This window comes from Oryctolagus cuniculus, chromosome 2 (genome assembly GCF_964237555.1).
Source record: "Oryctolagus cuniculus chromosome 2, mOryCun1.1, whole genome shotgun sequence".
Taxonomy (NCBI): Eukaryota; Metazoa; Chordata; class Mammalia; order Lagomorpha; family Leporidae; genus Oryctolagus; species Oryctolagus cuniculus.
This window is the reverse complement of record NC_091433.1, coordinates 96,157,932-96,175,654: the sequence shown is the minus strand read 5'-3', so window position 1 is coordinate 96,175,654 and position 17,723 is coordinate 96,157,932. Positions and strand designations below refer to the sequence as shown.

At 40.7% G+C, this 17,723-nt stretch overlaps 1 protein-coding gene across 1 annotated transcript; it reads right to left on the bottom strand.

Annotated features, from left to right (window-relative positions):
• Nucleotides 1-13,152: 13,152 nt before the first annotated feature.
• Nucleotides 13,153-17,238, bottom strand: LOC127490040 (uncharacterized). Its single transcript, XM_070069512.1, has 2 exons — nt 17,100-17,238; nt 13,153-16,695 (listed from the first exon to the last, which is right to left on the bottom strand). Exons 1-2 carry the CDS (start codon nt 17,236-17,238, stop codon nt 15,659-15,661), a joined length of 1,176 nt encoding a protein of 391 aa, XP_069925613.1. The 3' UTR covers nt 13,153-15,658.
• Nucleotides 17,239-17,723: the final 485 nt, after the last annotated feature.

Genomic DNA, 17,723 nt, shown 5'->3' with positions numbered 1-17,723 from the left:
GGCAGTTTTATAGTAGTTTCTTATTATCCTTTGAATATCTGATATATAAGGTATCAACTTTGCATCTCTAATTTTATTTAATTGAATTTTCTCTATTTTCTTTGTATAAAAGTTTATTATCTTCTCTACAAATCAGATTGTGATTTTGTTCATCTTTTGTATCATTTTTCTAGTTTGAAGTCCATTTATTTACACCCTGATGTTATTATTTCTCACCTCCTGCTAATTTTGCATTGATTTTTGTTTTACTAAATCCTTGAGATGCATAAGTCATTCCTTGAGCTCTTTCTGATTTTAACTGTAAAAACATATTGTGATAGAATCTCCTCTTATGTGGATTTTGCTATTCCCTACAGGTTTAATATGTTATTGTCATTTTCCTAAGAACTTTTTTCTTTACTTCCTTCTCAATTCCTCCAATGACTCCAGTCATGCTGTAGCAGGTAGATTAATTTCCATGTATTTCAAATGTTCTATTACTCTTGATAATTTCTACTTTTAATCCTTTGCAGCCTGAGAACTTATATAGTGCAATCTTTTAAAGTTTGCTAAGTCCTGATTTTCTGCCTAATGTATGAATAGTAGAAAATCTTCCATGTACTGATGAGAAGAATGTGCATTCTATAGCTATTGGATAGAGTATTTAAAATGTGCGTTAGGTCCATTCATTCAATAGTATGGTTCAACACTTATGTTTTTTTTTTATTTTTAAGATTTATTTATTTATTTGAAAGTCAGAGTTACATAGAGAGGAGAGAGAGAGAGAGAGAGAGAGAGAGAGAGAGAGAATATTGCCTCTGATGGCTCACTCCCCAATTGGCTGCAATGGCCAGAGCTGCACCGATCCAAAGCCAGAAGCCAGGAGCTTCTGGGTCTCCCATGTGGGTGCAGGGACCCAATACTTGGTCCATCTTCTACTGCTTTCCCAGGCCATAGCAGATAGCTGGATAAGAAATGGAGCAGCCACCTCTTGAACCAGCACCCATATGGGATGCCAGTGCTTCAGGCTATGGCATTAACCCGCTGTGCCACAGAGCCAGCCTCAACTCTTATGTTCCTTTAGTGATTTTCTGTCTGGGTAATCTGTTCATTGATCATAATGTGGCATTGAATTTACCCATTATTAATGTATTGGAGTGTATCTGTCCCTTTAAGTCTAATAATATGCATTATGAATATATTATTTATATGGTGTTGTGTTAGGAGAATATATATTTATGCTTGCTATTCCCTCATACTGAGTGAATCTTTTTAGCAATATATAATGACCCTTTTGTCTGTTTCTACAGTATTTGAATAATTTGACTTTTATTTATGTTGCATTTGTTTAATATGATTTTTTATTTAATACCAGTATAGCTATTGCCATTTATATTTGGTTTCCTTTTCCTGATATATCATTTTCCAGCCCTTCACTTTCAGTTTATGTGTTTCTGTACTGTTGTGAATTTACTGTGGGCAGCATATAGTTGGGTGTTTTTAAAATAATTATTAACTTCCTCTGTTTAAAGTTTTTTTTTTTTTTATTTGAAAGGCAGAGCCACAGAGGGAGAGGGAGACAGACTAAAATACTTGTTGGAGTATGTTTGTTTTTTGCAAGTCTGCTTTGGGTTCTTGAGCCTTCTGAATCTAGATGTCCATGCAATACTTGGAAAGATTTAAAGTATTATTTCTTTTAATAGGTATTACTTTATTGCTTACAGTACATATTCCAATGAACACACCTCTTTTAAAAGTAAGGCACACAAAATCTATCCATGCAAATTCTGTAGTAAAGTAACATTGATGGATACACATATTTTTACTGTAGAAGTAGAAATACTTAGAAAAATACATGATCTGTTTTTCTAAGCAGAATTCCTGACACATTATTGATTTTAACAATAAAATATATGTAGTAGTGCAATTAAAGAGTTTCTAAACCCAATATTTGCATAACAATTTCTTTATAATTGTAGCTTTTACATAATAATGATACTGTTAAAATCAGCTATCCATATATTTACAAACGGGAAACAGTTATTAATTATATAAAATATAGTACTTGGAATTTTTACTGTCTCTTGTGTTCCTATTCAAAAAATAATGGTGTTATATGATTTTTGAATATAATGGAAGGTACTGTCCATAAGACACCTAATCCCTCCCATCCTAATCCATATAGCAGCATTGAAATATATTCATCAATCACTGCAGGACTATGTTGCTCTAGATGAAGTAGCAAGTGCTTTCTGTCCCATCATTGTTAACAATTCAAGTGAGGATATCATGGAATGGATCAGAAAGTCTTTAGCCCAAAGCTAAGAGTACTTGCTTATGATTCTTATTGTCAATCATCCTGAGGTTGTCTCAAACAGAAGCTATTTTGTCAGCTTGTGATGTACTTCAACACACTGGTGAATTCTCTGAAGTTCACCAGTCTCTTGTCAAACATAGTATGATCTAACTGATAGTCACTGGGTTAAATGAAGTCCATATGCCACTGGATACCCCTGAATGAAACTCACTGTGGGCTATCTCCCTCTATCTGTGTTTATCTACAAGAGCTCTGGAAGACTTCCAAAGGATCTTCTTATGGATCAGAAGAATGACAGAGACAAAGGCTCTAGGAGAAGGAGTCATAGGCTGAAGAGAGACTGTGCTGAAGCATCCAGGGTGATGCCACTAATCATCCTTTAAACAAAGCATTTTTTTTAAATTTTACTTTTATTTGTATGTATTTCATAAATTCAACATTATGAACATAGTAATTTTTTCCACCATACCCACCCTACCACCCATACTCCCCCCACTTCTTCTTCACTCTCCTGTTTTGTCTGAGAATGGAAAAGAAAAAGAAAGAAAAAAAGAATAAGGACTGTTCCTCAACAGTCTATACAAGAACTGTTCTATGTTATTTCATCTCTAAGGTGACTTTGCTTTTTTATTTCACCCTTCCCTTTTTCCCTTCCTTCCTCCCACTTCTTTGCTGTTGGAAAATTAATTGTCTTTAAAGAACCCAAGGATGATACATCTGTTGTGAGCTCTTAGACATAACTATAGCTTATGAACTCTTAGACATAAATATAGTTTAATATCCTCCATTTAATGCACTAAGAGGAAGTGACCCTTGAGAACAAGTCTCATGGTACAACTCATTGGGAATAGAGGTCATGTATGAAAAGTTAGTGCACAGTAACTCTTGTTTATTTAACAAATAATATTCATATAAATGACATCAGTGATAACACAAGGCTCTTGCCTTGGCTATGGAAGCATTTTGAATTCACTATCTCAACAAGGCCATAGAAAAGTGGAAGTTATCTCCTCCTTTCAGAGAAAAGTACCTCCTCCTTTGGTAGCTATTCTTTCCACTGGGGTCTCACTCAGAAGGGTCCTTTATGCAAGACATTTTTTATAAGAGTTCCATGGCTTCCCATGACTGAAAATGCCCCCCGCCCCAGCTTTCCAGCCAGACCAGAATGATATAAGGGCTGATTCTGAGGTTGGAGTGCTTCTTAAAGTGATTGTCATGCTATAAGTCTGCTTTATGGACTGCTTCCCATGTTGTAGCCTTCACTCCTTTTTAATTCTATCTATTATTGTTTCCAAACACTTAGTCCTACTTATAAGATTGCTTTATCACTTGGTCCTATATTTATGGTCTCTTTTCCACTTAATCCTATTCAGTTGATCTTTCTAATACTTAAGCTGCTGTTTTCATGAGCCAGGTTAAGAGATTTGGGAGTCCTATGGCAAGTTGTTAAGCTGTACCCTTAGAAGTAAGTCCACTGGAAAGTATGTAGTACTATAATGCTTTGCAGTTAAAAACTTCATACATTTCACAATTGCAGCTTTAGGATCTTCAGAATTATTCCCACTGTGCTTGCCCTCCCACCCACATAATCAACCCTTTCCTCTTCCCTGATTTTCACTGTTATTCTTTACTAAGATCTTTTTCAATTAACTTTATAGATATATGCTTAACTCTAAGTAAGTTATAGAGTTCAATGATTTCTATGAAAGAAAAAAGATAAGAAAATTATTATAAAGAAAAAAAATAAAAAATTCAGAATAAAAAGTGGTTCCTCAACAGTCAAAGGAAAGGAAGTAAAAATCATTGCTTCTCAATGATTTTCATTTCTACATGTTGCCTTTTAGGTGCTGTATTAGTCATCACAGCTCAGGGAGAACATATAGAAGATGTCCCTTTGAGACTGACTTATGTCTCTAAGTATGATGCTCTGCATTTTCATCCATTTTGTTGCAAATTACTAGACTTCATTTTCTTTACTGATGTGTAGTATTCCATGGTGTACATATCCCATAATTTCTTTATCTAGTCTTCTGTTGAAAGAATGCATTTGTGTTGGTTACATATCTTTGCTATTGCAAATTGAGCTGAGATAAACATGGAGGTACAGATAGTTTTTTTCATATGCTGATTTCATTCCCCTTGGGTAAATTCTCAGGAGAGGGATGGCTGAGTCACATGGTAGGTCTATGTTCAGACCACTCAGGCTGGCTCCTTTTCTCTTTGATTTGTTTCTTGTGCTTTAGTGGGACATCTATACTTTCCGTGAGTACCAAGAGGCATGTGCTGGATGTGACCTATGTTCTCTCTTAAGTATTTCAGGATAAAGCAATTACCAAAGGTAAGGCCCCATAGGGCTTTGTAGCTTTCCTCATGTTATCTGGTTGGAAGAGGGTGCTCACTTTTGTTGGTGTGACCTGCTTTTATCCTCATAGTAGCAGGACTCCCCAGTGCTCTTCCCTGCTGTGTTCAGCATTAGTTTGCACTGCTTAATGAACAGCATCTTTTTATCTATGAAGACTTACTGTGAGCATGTTTCCCTCTGTTATGAGCTGCTATAGGTCTATGCTTTGCAAGCTGGTGCTTGGAGCTCCACCTACTGGAAACTGGCTCATTCTCAGTGTTGTGAGCTTCCAATAAGTGTGGCTTCTCCTTGTCATACAGCTTGCATGGTAGGGGATGAAATCCTTCTGAATTGTTGAGGTCTTCATTTTTGGATGGGGACATGAAGTGAGGTGATCCTTGCTGTTGCTGGGCACAAGCACAGAAGGCAAGGATGGCAGCCATCTGCTTGCCTCCTAAAGTACAAAGGAGCAAAATGCTTTTTCCTGGCCAGCTTCTAGTCCCTGCAGGGTGGAGGAAGTGGGGAGGGAGATGCCCAATCTCCCTATTTGTTCCTTTATATTTCTTTTTCCTGCTTGGATCTTCAAAGGCAGTTTGCCAAGCTCTCCTTCCTGCTGCTATCCGCAGCTCTGTGGACCTGTGGATTCACTTCTCACATGGTCTGCCAGGGGCCAGCACTCACAACCCCAGGTTTGAGATTCTGCTTTTTGTTTTCCTTATTTGCTTTCAGTGCAGACCTGGAGCATTTCTGCTGTTCTCACTAGGTTTCCCACTTCAAATTTCCCACAGCTTTATCTCAGCTGTATATCTTCTCTCTTTTTTAAATATTAATATTGTCCTACATGATTCAGATCATCTTGTTGCTATTTTGCCATCTTGGAAACAACTTAAACAACACACTTGTACTAAAGACTTTGGGTGAGTCTGGGCATTTTTTTTTTACTTTCCTTTATATCACAGATAGCATTACATAATCCCAATTTTTTTAAGGTTTACTTATTTTGAAAGTCAGAGTTACACAGACAGAGGAGTGGCAGAGAGAGAGGGAGTTCCATCTGCTGGTTCTCTGCCCAGATGGCTATAATGGCCAGAGCTGTGCTGATCTGAAGCCAGGAGCCAGGAGCTTCATCCGGGTATCCCACATGGCTGCAGGGGCACAAGGACTTGGGTCACCTTCTGTTTTCCCAGACCATAGCAAATAAATGGGTTGGAAGTGGGGCAGCTGGGACTTCAACCGGTGCCTATAGGGGTTGCCAGCACTGCAGGCATTGGCCTTACTGACTACGCTACAGCGCCAGCCCTCATAATCCCAAATTTTGTCTGAGCTTTCCTGGCCTTGAGGTTAGCTGCCCTCCTGGTGATTGTAGAGGTTAGCTGCCTTCCAAGTGAATGCAGAAAGAATATCCTCAGTCCCTTTGCCAAAGCTTCACTTTACAGATTCTAAACTTAAGCCAGCTTTAGAATGAGAACTAAATGTGAGCACTGCATAATTATTATTTTTTTAAAGATTCCAGTTTGGTGTAAGGAAACTTCAAGATTTATGTGGGCAGCAAGTAAGATCTTATGATTGAATTTTATAGTATAGACAAAGGAAAGCAAAATCAATGTGACATGATTCCTTTTGGCTGTCCTTTAAATTGCACATTATAATGTCCACTGGTAAGTTATATTAAGTAATTTTTTAATCACAGAAATCCATGCAATATTTTTCAAACTTTCTTCAGTGCCTAAATAGTTATCATTTATGTGACTTGCCTTCCAATACCATGGATTATGTGCCCTGACTTCTAAAATAAGAGATCTTTATTTCATGCCATATTGAAAACTCACATAATGGACTATATGCCAACTGTGAGGATATGAAATTGCCTCACAAAAAGTCATTACCTTATGATATTACCAGAAATAATGGTCAGGATTATAGATCAATGAAATCTTTTTAAAAACAAAATAGAACAACTTATTCCACTGTGCCTATTGAATACCAATAAAATATTGGCACAGGGGTATTTTATGTTTATAGTCATTTCATAAACATTAGGAAGATTTTTTAGAAAAACTTTAATAAAGTTGCCACACTATCATCAGTATGTTCATGGAGTTTGACTGCCAATAAAAATAAAAAATGTAATTGATGTCAGTGATGAACAACAAGATGATGGTGGTAGTAGACCTACAGGGACTCCTTGTGAACTTGTACCAATTGGACATGTCAAGGAAGCATGGAGACTTAGTTATACAGGATTCTCCCATTATTTATTTTTCTAGGTCTGTCCTAATGTAACAAGAAATGACAATCTAGTTTGGGAGTTCTGTCCTATTGAGTGGCTTAAGCAATATGTTCCTTTTGGTAGAGTATCTGAATTAAAATACTCTGAATGTACTTGGTCTATGGTTCTTAGATATTTTTACTTGTGCAGATAATTTTATTTTCTTGCTGAACACAGGATGTGAGGGAGGGATACTTCATACTATCACAGAGTATTGACATAATTATCTGTGACATTTTTTCATTTATTTCAATAAATGTATTATGTTAGCAGATATGAGTATCTTTTTCCTTTTTTGTTGTTGTTATTGGAATTGTATTGGTACATGTGGTTCAGAGTGTCCTTCTGGAAATCCTGGTGAAAATGTAAGATCTCATTCTTCATTTTGCTTTGAAGTTTCAGTTTTTAATAAGGACTCAAAATGTCAAGAAAAAAAGTTTATGCCTTAATCCGCACTTCATTTTGTCCACCCTTATAACCTCAGGGTTACTGGGATTGTGGAAATGACAGGGAGAGAGAAGGAAATAGGGAGGGAGGGAGGGAGGGAGAGAGGGAGGGAAGGAGGGAGAGAAGGAGGGAGAGAGAAAGTGAGAGAGTGAGAGGGGGAGAGAGAGAGAGAGAGAAGGAAAGAAAGAGAAAGAGAGAAAGAGAGAGAGAGAGAAAGAAAGGAGAGAGAGGGAGAAAGAGAGAGAGAGAGAGGGAGAAAGAGAGAGAGAGAGAGGGAGGGAGGGAGGGAGGAAGGAAGGAAGGAAGAGAAAGAATCTTCCATCTACTGGTTTGCTTCCCATATGGCTGTAATGTCTTGGGTTGGTTCAAGGAATAGCCAGCCCTCAGAATCCATCTAGGTCTCCTATTTGTATGTCTAAGGCCCAAATACTGGCCAGTCTTCTTCTGCTTTCCTCAACACATTCACAGGGAGCTGCATCCAAAGTAGACCAACTAGAAGTCAAACTGGCACTCATTATGATGTTTGCATCATGGGTGGTGGCTTAACCTGCTACACCACGATGTTGGCCCTTTATCCTGCCCTCTTACTAGGTGACAGACATTGTGGTTCTACCAGGCACACTTACAACAGTGGGAACTCAGTTCTCTTTACTTACACTGTCAACATCTATTTCCCAAAGTATCCTTAACAGGGATTAACCTGAAGCATCACAAAGCCTAATGGCAAAAGATATTTTTTTCATTTAAAAATGTTATTTTGATAATATATTAACAAGTAATGACTCCCATATGTAATCCCACTTAGATTTCTTCTCATATTCTAGAATTTTCGGAGTAGGTATTAGTTTTGCGGATAGAATCGCTGAAATGATCTGAAAGAAAAACAATACATTGTTCTATTGGATCTACATCATTGTGACATATTTTCTAAAAGATTTATTTATTTATTCAAAAATCAGAGTTACACAGAGAGAGGGGAGGCAGAAAGAGAGAGAGAGAGAAAGGTCTTCCATCCACTGATTCATTCCCCAATTGGCCACAACAGATTGGTTCTGATCCAAAGCCAGGAGCTTCCTCCAGGTCTCTCATGTGGGCGCAGGGGCCCAAGGACTTGGGCCATCCTCTATTGCTTTCCCAGGCCATAGCAGAGAGCTGGATCAGAAATAGAGCAGCTGGGACTTGAACAGGCACCCATATGGGATGCCAGCACTCCAGGAGGTGGCTTTACTTGCTACGCCACAGGGCTGGCCCCTCTGACAACTTAATTAAATGTAATATTGAAAGAAAAAAACTGGTAGTATGATGCCATTATAGCTGATATTGTTTAACATCACAGAAAACATAATTTTAATGATATTTCTAATCAAAAGCTCAACTGTAGATTTTAATGTTAAGTATATGAATCAGAATAATGTGTAACAATATATTTGCCTTCCTTCTGTCTTTGTGTAGTTGTACCAAAGTTTATGATAAAATTATAGATAGACCATGAATGTGTATATTACACTAAGCCATGTAAATACACTATTGTTCCTTTGTGAGTCATGTTTCATTTCTTCAATCACAATGAAACAATGGTACATAGCATTTTAAGAAGCAGTTACTTAATTCAGTGTCATGTAATCATACAAGATTTCATAGTATTTCTCTATATACATGGGTGGGTTTCTGTGTGTAAATTTTAATATTCATAATATGGTACCCTAGATAATACTAAGATGATTAATATGCATTTTTCTCTTCTGGATAAATTATCAGAAGCTCTACATGTAAAAGGAATTGCATTTACAGAGACTATTAAAGGTTTATTTACTGATTTTAAAGACAAAATCACAGAGAAAGTCAAAGGCAGAAGGGTGGGGGAGAGAGAGAGAGAGAGCAAGTTTCCAACTGCTGGGACACCCCCAGACAGCTGCAACATTCAGGGCTGGGCTAGGTCAAAGCCAGGAGCCTCATTCAAGTCTCCCTCATGGTGTAGGGTCCCATGGACTTAGGACATCTGCTGCTTTCCCAGGCACATTATCAAGTCCCTGCTCAGAATTCGATCAGCCAGGACTTGATGTCAGCACTATGGATAGTGCCTTTACCCACTATACCACAGCACCAGACACAGAATCTAGTTTTAAAAATGTTTGTGATTTTACATATGAACAGTTGAGAGAAGTCATTCATCTGTATCTTATTTTCATCAAGTCTCATTCATTAAAGTTTTCATCTCTTTTCACTTCTCTACATATTTTTCTCCCCTTTGAGGATGAACCTGGAGAAACAGAGATATTGGTGAAGTGGGGTTTTGAGGATCTCATGTATATGGGTATTATACACATAGGCATACAGAAAATTTTCCAAAAATAAAGAACATGCATTTCATTGTATGCATGTGTATTAGGTTCTCAATGTAGGCAATCAACTCATGTTCCTTTCTATGAAAATCTTAAATGTCAGAGGACATTTTCCAGGTGAAAGCTAGTTGCTATTACCTTCTTTCTAGTGGCAACACATGGGTAACCCTCATAGCACCAGAGAATTCTATTATTGCCTAACAGAGATTTCCTCCCAACTGAGAATCAAACTTTCAAACTGAGAAGAAAAATCAGAAATAATAAGTAACCACACCCATTGCTTATAATTAACATTGTCATCTTGATTTTAAACCTTTTAATTTTTTCTTCATTTTCTTGCATGTTTGAACAGTAGTTGAAATAGAGGTAATTGTCTTATTTTAATGACCTGTGACAATGACTTATAGATAGTGTCCTTTTTGGCTGCACCCCAAATTCTACCATTTGCTGAACTTCCTGATTAATATTCCAGGACCTAAAATCTAATAACATGATACACTAAAGCCAATTATACTAAAACTGCTTTCCTCACTCCTTGGTTCAAAAATGAACAAGTTCCTAGTAACAGATTCCATAAGAACTTAGGATTTGTGTCACTTGAACACTCGCTACATCCACTGCTTTGTTATCACATATATGGCTTTGCTAGAACTTTCTCTACTGGATGATACTGAGGCAGGGGAGAAAATGAGAATATGAGTGATAAGCAAAAATTTCCCTTTACCATTACAACTCTGATAGGCACTGCTGCCCTGCAGTATCCAAACTGATCTAGTGTCCCACTTCCTGTATTTCCTAAGGTTCCTAGCATTAAATAAAACCAACCACACTGTTTTACTGTTTAGATTCTGAAAATTGATGATGGTAACTGCCAGGATTTTTTTAATCAATTATTTGTTTATACTATAAGATGACTTATTGGGTCCAACGATTAGTTGTTCTCTTTTCTTTGCTCCTCCATCATCCTGGGAAGTAAATACAAAAGTGTCTTTAAGTCATTTGCAAAGATGCCTTTTTCATTCAATCCAAACTTGACCCTCCAATGTACAGCTGGACTCTGACATACTCCTAGTATATGTTCACAATTGGGAAGGAAGAAAGTCATCCTACCAGCACCTCACAGGTGCACTCTGCAAGCTCAAGGTGACAGCACATAGTTGCTCTGTGGTGATGTGATGCTATTCAGCACTATCAAAATTTCTTGAAGAGGCTGGCACCGCAGCTCAGTAGGCTAATCCTCCACCTGCGGTGCTGGCACACCGGGTTCTAGTCCCAGCTGGGGTGCCAGATTCTGTCCCGGTTGCCCCTCTTCCTGGCCAGCTTTCTGCTATGCCCCAGGAGTGCAGTGTAGGATGGCCAAAGTCCTTGGGTCCTGCACCCCATGGGAGACCAGGAGAGGCACCTGGCTCCTGGCTTCAGATCAGCGCGATGCGCCAGCCACAGAGCAATGGCCGTGGTGGCCATTGAAGGGTGAACCAATGGCAAAGGAAGACCTTTCTCTCTGTCTCTCTCTCTCACTGTCCACTCTGCGTGTCAAAAAAAATTTCTTGAAGAGCATACATGGCTAATTTTCTCATTGTGTTGGGGACACATAATGACATAGGGATTTGCCTCACATGTGATAAAATTGATGTTAACTAATTATTTCAAATGACATACTCAGTGTTCAGTCTATAATCTCATTCCCCATACACTGGAGAAGTGATTCTGCTGTGAGTATTTGCAAGGAAACTATGTATTTGTATTAATTTTATCAGTTTCATTTATGAAATTTTCTGCTCATTTACCAAATAGAGAATAAAGTCTGAGATGTGTATAGCAGGATTTTGACATATTTGATATGATTGTACTCAGACTATAGAATTTATTAAGAAACATTTTAGAAAGGTTTTAATGGGATTTTGAGAGACTTAGAAATACTTAACTAGTCTTGCGGTCAATTGTTTTATCATCATTCATTGAATGCTCACTACCTAGACATAAGGGTAAGTGCCAAATCATACCATTGAATAAAATTTTGCTGCATTTGTTTTGTACTTTTTTATTGTGGTTAGCTGAAAGTTGCATAGAATTAGCTGATTTGTGGGTCAAGAAACCAAGCCATTCTTACATTTCTTGAACTTTTTATTTGGGTGCATATTTAATTTCACCATTTAGTATTTTAAACTATTATAAATTTACAATATTTCTCCTGGAAATTTCTTTTTAAAAATGCCATGGTAAAATCATGCTTCCCATTTACATTCTGATACCAGTATTTAGAAATGAATAAATATAAAATATAATTACTCTTCTTTACAATTGAAGCACAAGATAAAGGGTGGACAGCATGCTTTCCCATAGAACCCTCTCTTGGATTTTCTTCTTATACCTTGACCTCATTGAATTGACTACTGAAGAACTTGACTTTTGCTTATGTTCTTGCTTTGTTCCCCTGGCTACAAACTGTAACATAGTGGTATCAGTTAAGCTTTTGATAATGTCATCAAATCAAAAGCTGTCATTAATATGTGACTTAGTTAAGTCATATTTCCATCTCTAATTTCCATCTCTGCTGATGTTGTTCACTCAGATGCCTTATCTATTTGACCCTAGGGGCTCCAGGCTTTCAAAGGGCTCCTGTTCTTCCAGGCATAAAGAGTCAGTAAGTTCCATCTTTCATAACCCTTTGAGATACTACAGTTTACTTAATAAGGTCTGGAGGGCAATACCTTCAAAATCTATACAATTCACTTGGGAGATGCCTTTAACTTGCTGTGGTTTCAGTAGTCATCTGTGGCTCTTGAAGTCAGACGCTATTTTATACTTCCTTTGAATTATGTTTGATTTTATAAAGCAATATGTAAAGGATAGTGTGCTATCAAAGAAAATCCATTGCTGAATGAGGAGAATCTCTGACCCAAAGCTTCAGTTTAGTAAGCTACACAGTTAAGAAAATAGGCAAACACGGCATAGTAGACTCCCTGACAGGATACAATAGGTTACAGGAAGGCCCCAGTTAAACCAAGCTTAGGAGACAATAAATTGCCTTCTGTATGATTCAAGATGATTAATATGGAACTATTTTACATTGTGTACACATATATATTTGTTGGTATCTTCTGTCTATCTTAGAGAAAAGCTGATATTCAGTCAGTACCCATTGACTAGCCTCTCTTTTGAGTAGCTGAGTTTCTGGTTAGAATGATTGTTACCATACTAGTTATGAAATACATTTCCACTTGGTATACATGCAAAATTACATGCATGCTCAAGTACCCAACATAAAATATCAGAGTTTTTGCAAATAATCTATGCACATTCTTTTACATACTTTAATCTCTAAATATATTATGGTATGGAATACCAAGTACATTCTTTGTAAATACTTTTCAAACTGTATTGTTCATGGCATACTGACAAGATGAAAAACTTATCTACCTATTCAAAACAGATGTAACCATTGTAAGCCTAACTAAATATTACATGTTATTAACAGTGCAACTTAATTTATTTGAATATCTGTTCTTTGTGGATGATTGAAGTAAATGATGGCCTTCATAAATATGTATGTATATATGAACTCTGGGATAATTTATATTTTACACCTAAATAAACTTTATAGATCTCTGTTTCATTTGTATGTTTTTAATTTCAGGTACAGATTAAAGTTCTATGAAGTCACATATGATTGGAAATGGAAAATACTATTTAAAGTTGAAAATGCTACTATAGTGTAATTTTCATGAACTGTTGAAGAAGTTTCAAGATTTGGAAATATTTTGAGCACCAACTTTAAATTTGAGAGTAGTTTACATAAGCACTTTCTGTGAGGTTAGTTTTGAAATTTCTTTCATGTTTTGATGAATTTTAAAAACAGGATAGAAATGTCTCAGAGTTTTCTTCCAAGGACACAAAGGTATTTAACGCTCAAAATGTGAAATCCATTGTGTGGGGAGCAACTGAGACTAGGCTAAGTTACTGGAATTAAGACTTATTCTATGCATCTGCTCTCCCACAATATGGTGCTGGGAGAGGAGTAAACAACTTCTACACAACTGCCTCCAGTTTGACCAATAAACTGCAGGAGCTGCTCCTGATTGGAGGAGAGCAGCGTGCTCGGCGTGTGGGTAGCAGAGTTGGGATTGGTGGAAGAGGACTATAAAGGAGGAGAGAGACAACAGGCACCAGGAACGTACGGATAACATCTGAGCAGCCCCTGAGAGAGCCGGCTGGTGGTGTGCTACTCCCCCACAGAAGTAGGGAAAGTGGCAGGGGGAGCTGCCCTTCCACGGAGGTGGAAGGGTCGGCAGCCAACCCGGGAAGGACCAGCAGCAAACCTGGGAAGGGCCGAGCAGAAAAAAGAACAGCGCAGGGTCCTGTGTCATTCCTCCACGAAGAGGGGGAGCGACACATTGGATCCAAGTTCTAACCTCAAAATATCATTTCAGTTCTAAGTGCTGCCAAATTTTTCAGTTCCATCATAAATCAAGACACTGTGAATCACTAATAAGAATAGAAATTGCTTTATACACATTTTTCCCACAAAATTTCAGGTACATATATTTTTAGCAAAAAATTGAAGAAAAATCTGTTAAATTATATCTGGGTGGTCAAAATTAGCAGAGATAAAAATTAGATATGGAAGTATGGCTTAATTAAGACACAGATCAATTCCAGTTATTGATTTGGTGACAATTTACAAATTTAAGTACCAGTTGTGTTCCAGTCAATAGCTTGGGAATAAAACAAGGATATAAGCATAAGTCAGCTTGCTCAAATCCAAATCAATTAGGTTAAGGCATAAGAAGAAAATTCAGAAGAAAAATTTAAGGAAACAATCTTTCTTTTATTGTGTGCTCCAATGTGGTAGAAGAGTAAATGAATTTGTAACAAAACATTTTTATGTAATTGGAATTTCTAAATGTTGGTTTCACAATTAAATTAGAAAATATAGTATTAACATAAACATCCTTTTTTTTTGCATTCTAACCCTAGCTTCATTCAACACAATTCTTTCGCTATACACAACAAAGAACAACCACAACAGTTACCTAAAATGTTGCAAAGTTAGAAAACTCAAAACAAGAATTTGATAGCACTGACTGTACAATAAAAGCCAACAAGAGCAATACCAAGGTAACCAGCAAGCCCACCATGAGTGGTAGGTGCCAATGGGGGGTTTCCATGATGACCCTGCAGAGCGGCCTCTCAGCTCACTCAACAACGTCAATGAGTGATGGGACCTGGAGAGGGGTGTGAGGAGTATGTGGAGAGACAGAGCCATTCGTGGCCACCCCTCTGGGCCAACAGCAGCTGGTTGTAGGACAGCAGTGCCCAGCAAGGGTGTGAGAAGGCTACAGCCTGGCCCAGGCCACCTGTGGAAGGGTCACTGCACTACCAGGTGGAGCTTCGTTGTATCAGAAGCCTCACTTGTCCCTGATGAAGGGACTCTTGGGAGCCAGGAATGGGTGAGCTTTTTGGCTCTGAAACTGGAGGGCATCTTCCCAGGCACAACCCCACACCCTCAAGGCTCTGCAACCAGAACTCGACCTGTAGAGAAAATGACTCCACTGTGGACACTGAAGCCTGCCTGCGTGAGGAATTCCCTTTCCTACTGATCCTTTTCCAGCCAGAAAAGCGACAGAACTGAGGTGGCTGGGATATAAGTTACAGGGGAACAAATTTCAGTGGGAAGAGTTGGAGCTGGAGGGGCTCCTGTGGTGGAGGCAGCCAGGAGAGCAAGATTGCTGGTGCATGGGAGACCTGGACTCGGGGAGGAGACCTTCTCATCCATGGGGGGTGACCCGTGCCACATAGGAGGTGGCAGAAGCATTCTCCTGGGAGGAATGAATCCCCAAGGGTGTGGCCTGGGCCAGGAGGCCAGCATAGCAGTAGCAGTGATTTCCTGGCCATCATTTTGTGCTCCATCCATGTGCTTCAGTGCCTTCTTGGCCTCCTCAAACCCCACACAGGCATAGCCTTTAGACAGATGGGTGCATCCTGTCGACAGGCATGTCAATCATTTTACTCTTCCCATAGGTGGAAAATATCTCCATGATGTGGTCCTTGGTCACGTTCCTGGTGAGCCTCCAAATGTGCACTTTGGTGGGTTTAGGAGATGTGCTCCATCTTTTCCTCTCCATTTTAGGTGGTTTGGATTTGGAGCACAGGCACCGTTTGTTGTCCTGCCTGTGACAGGAGGCATTCGGGGAGCCAGAGGAGCTACTGGAGCTGGAGCTGTGGAGCGACTGGACACCAAAGAGGAGCTGAGCAGCTGGATGCTGAGGAGGAGCTGGAGCTGGAGCAGCTGGAGACTGAGGAGAAGCTGAAGCTGTGGAGCAGCTGGGGGCTGAGGAAGAGCTGGAGCAGCTGGAGACCAAGGAGAAGCTGAAGCTGTGGAGCAGCCAGGGGCTGAGGAAGAGCTGGAGCTGCAGAGTGGCCAGGGGCTGAGTAAGAGCTGGAGCAGAAGTGGCTGGACACTTAGGAGGAGCTGCAGCTTGAGTGGCTGGATGCTGAGGAGCTAGAGCTGGAGCAGCTGGACCAAGGAGGCGCTGGAGCTGCCGAGTGGCCAGGAGCCAAGGAGCTGGAGATGTGGAGTGGCTGGATGCTGAGGAGGAGCTGGAGCTGGAGCGGCTGGATGCTGAGGAGAAGCTGGAGATGCCAAGTGCCTGGATGCTGAGGAGGAGTTGGAGCTGTGGAGCAGCTGGGGGTTGAGGAGGAGCTAGAGCTGGAGCAGCTGGACTCCAAGGAGTTGGAGCTGTGGAGCAGCTGGATGCCAAGGAAGAGCTGGAGCTGCAGAGCTGCTGGACACCAAGGAGGAGCTGGAGCTCTGGAGGGGCTGAACACCGAGGAGGAGCTGAAGATACTGAGTGGCTAGGAGCCAAGGAGGAGCTGAAACTGCGGAGCAGCTTGGGGCTGAGGAGGAGCTGCAGCTGGAGTGGCTGGACACCAAAAAAGAGGTGGAGCTGCTGAGCGGATGGGAGCCGAGGAGGAGCTGGAGCTGCGGAGGGGCTGGACACTGAGGAGGAAATGGAGATGGAGTGGCTGGACTCTGAGGAGGAGCTGGAGCTGGAGCAGCTAGTTGCTGAAGAGGAGCTGGAGCTGGAATAGCTGGACACTGAGGAGGAGCTGGATCTGCAGAATGGCTGGACGCTGAGGAGGTGCTAGAAGTGGAGTGGCTAGGGCCGTGTAGGAGCTAGAGCTGCAGAGCGACTGGGTCCAAAGAGGAGATAGAGCTGGAAAAGCTGGACACCGAGGAGGTGCTGAAGCTGGAGAGGCTGGGGGCTGAGGATGAGCTGGAGCTGCCGAGCGACTGGTGCCAAAGAGGAGATAGAGCTGGACCAGCTGGACCACGAGGAGGAGCTAGAGCTGCTGAGCATCCAGGATCTGAGGAGGAGCTGGAGCTGCAGAGTGGCTGGATACTTAGGAGGAGCTGGAGCTGTGGAGTTGTCGGGGGCTGAGGAAGAGATGGAGATGCAGAGCAGCTGGACACCGAGGAGGAGCTGGAGCTGGAGCAGCTGAATGCGGAGGTGGAGCTGTACCTGGAGTGGCTAGAGGTCATGGAGGAGCTAGAGCTGAAGCAGCTTGACACCGAGGAGGAGCTGGAGCTGTTGAGTGGCCAGGAGATGAGGGAGAGCTGGAAATGCAGAGCAGCAGGATGCTGAGGAGCAGCTGGAACTGGAATGGCTGGATGATTAGGGGCTGGAGCTGGAGGGGCTGAGGGCTGAGAAGGAGCTAGAGCTGGAGCAGCTGGATGCCAAGGAGGAGCTGTGGCTGCCGAGTGACTGGTGGCCAAGGAGGAGCTAGAGCTGGAGTGGCTGGACAGTGAAGAGGAGCTGGAGCTGATGAATGGGGGGAGCCAAGGAAGAGTTGGAGCTGGAGCACCTGGATGCCAAGGAGATGGAGCTGCCGAGCAGCTGGAGGCCAAGGAGGAGCCGGAGCTGGAGCAGCCGGGAGCCGAGGAGGAGCTGGAGCTGCAGAGTGTCTGGATGCCAAGGAGCAGGTGGAGCTGAGGAGCGACTGGTGGCCAAGGAGGAGCTAGAGTTG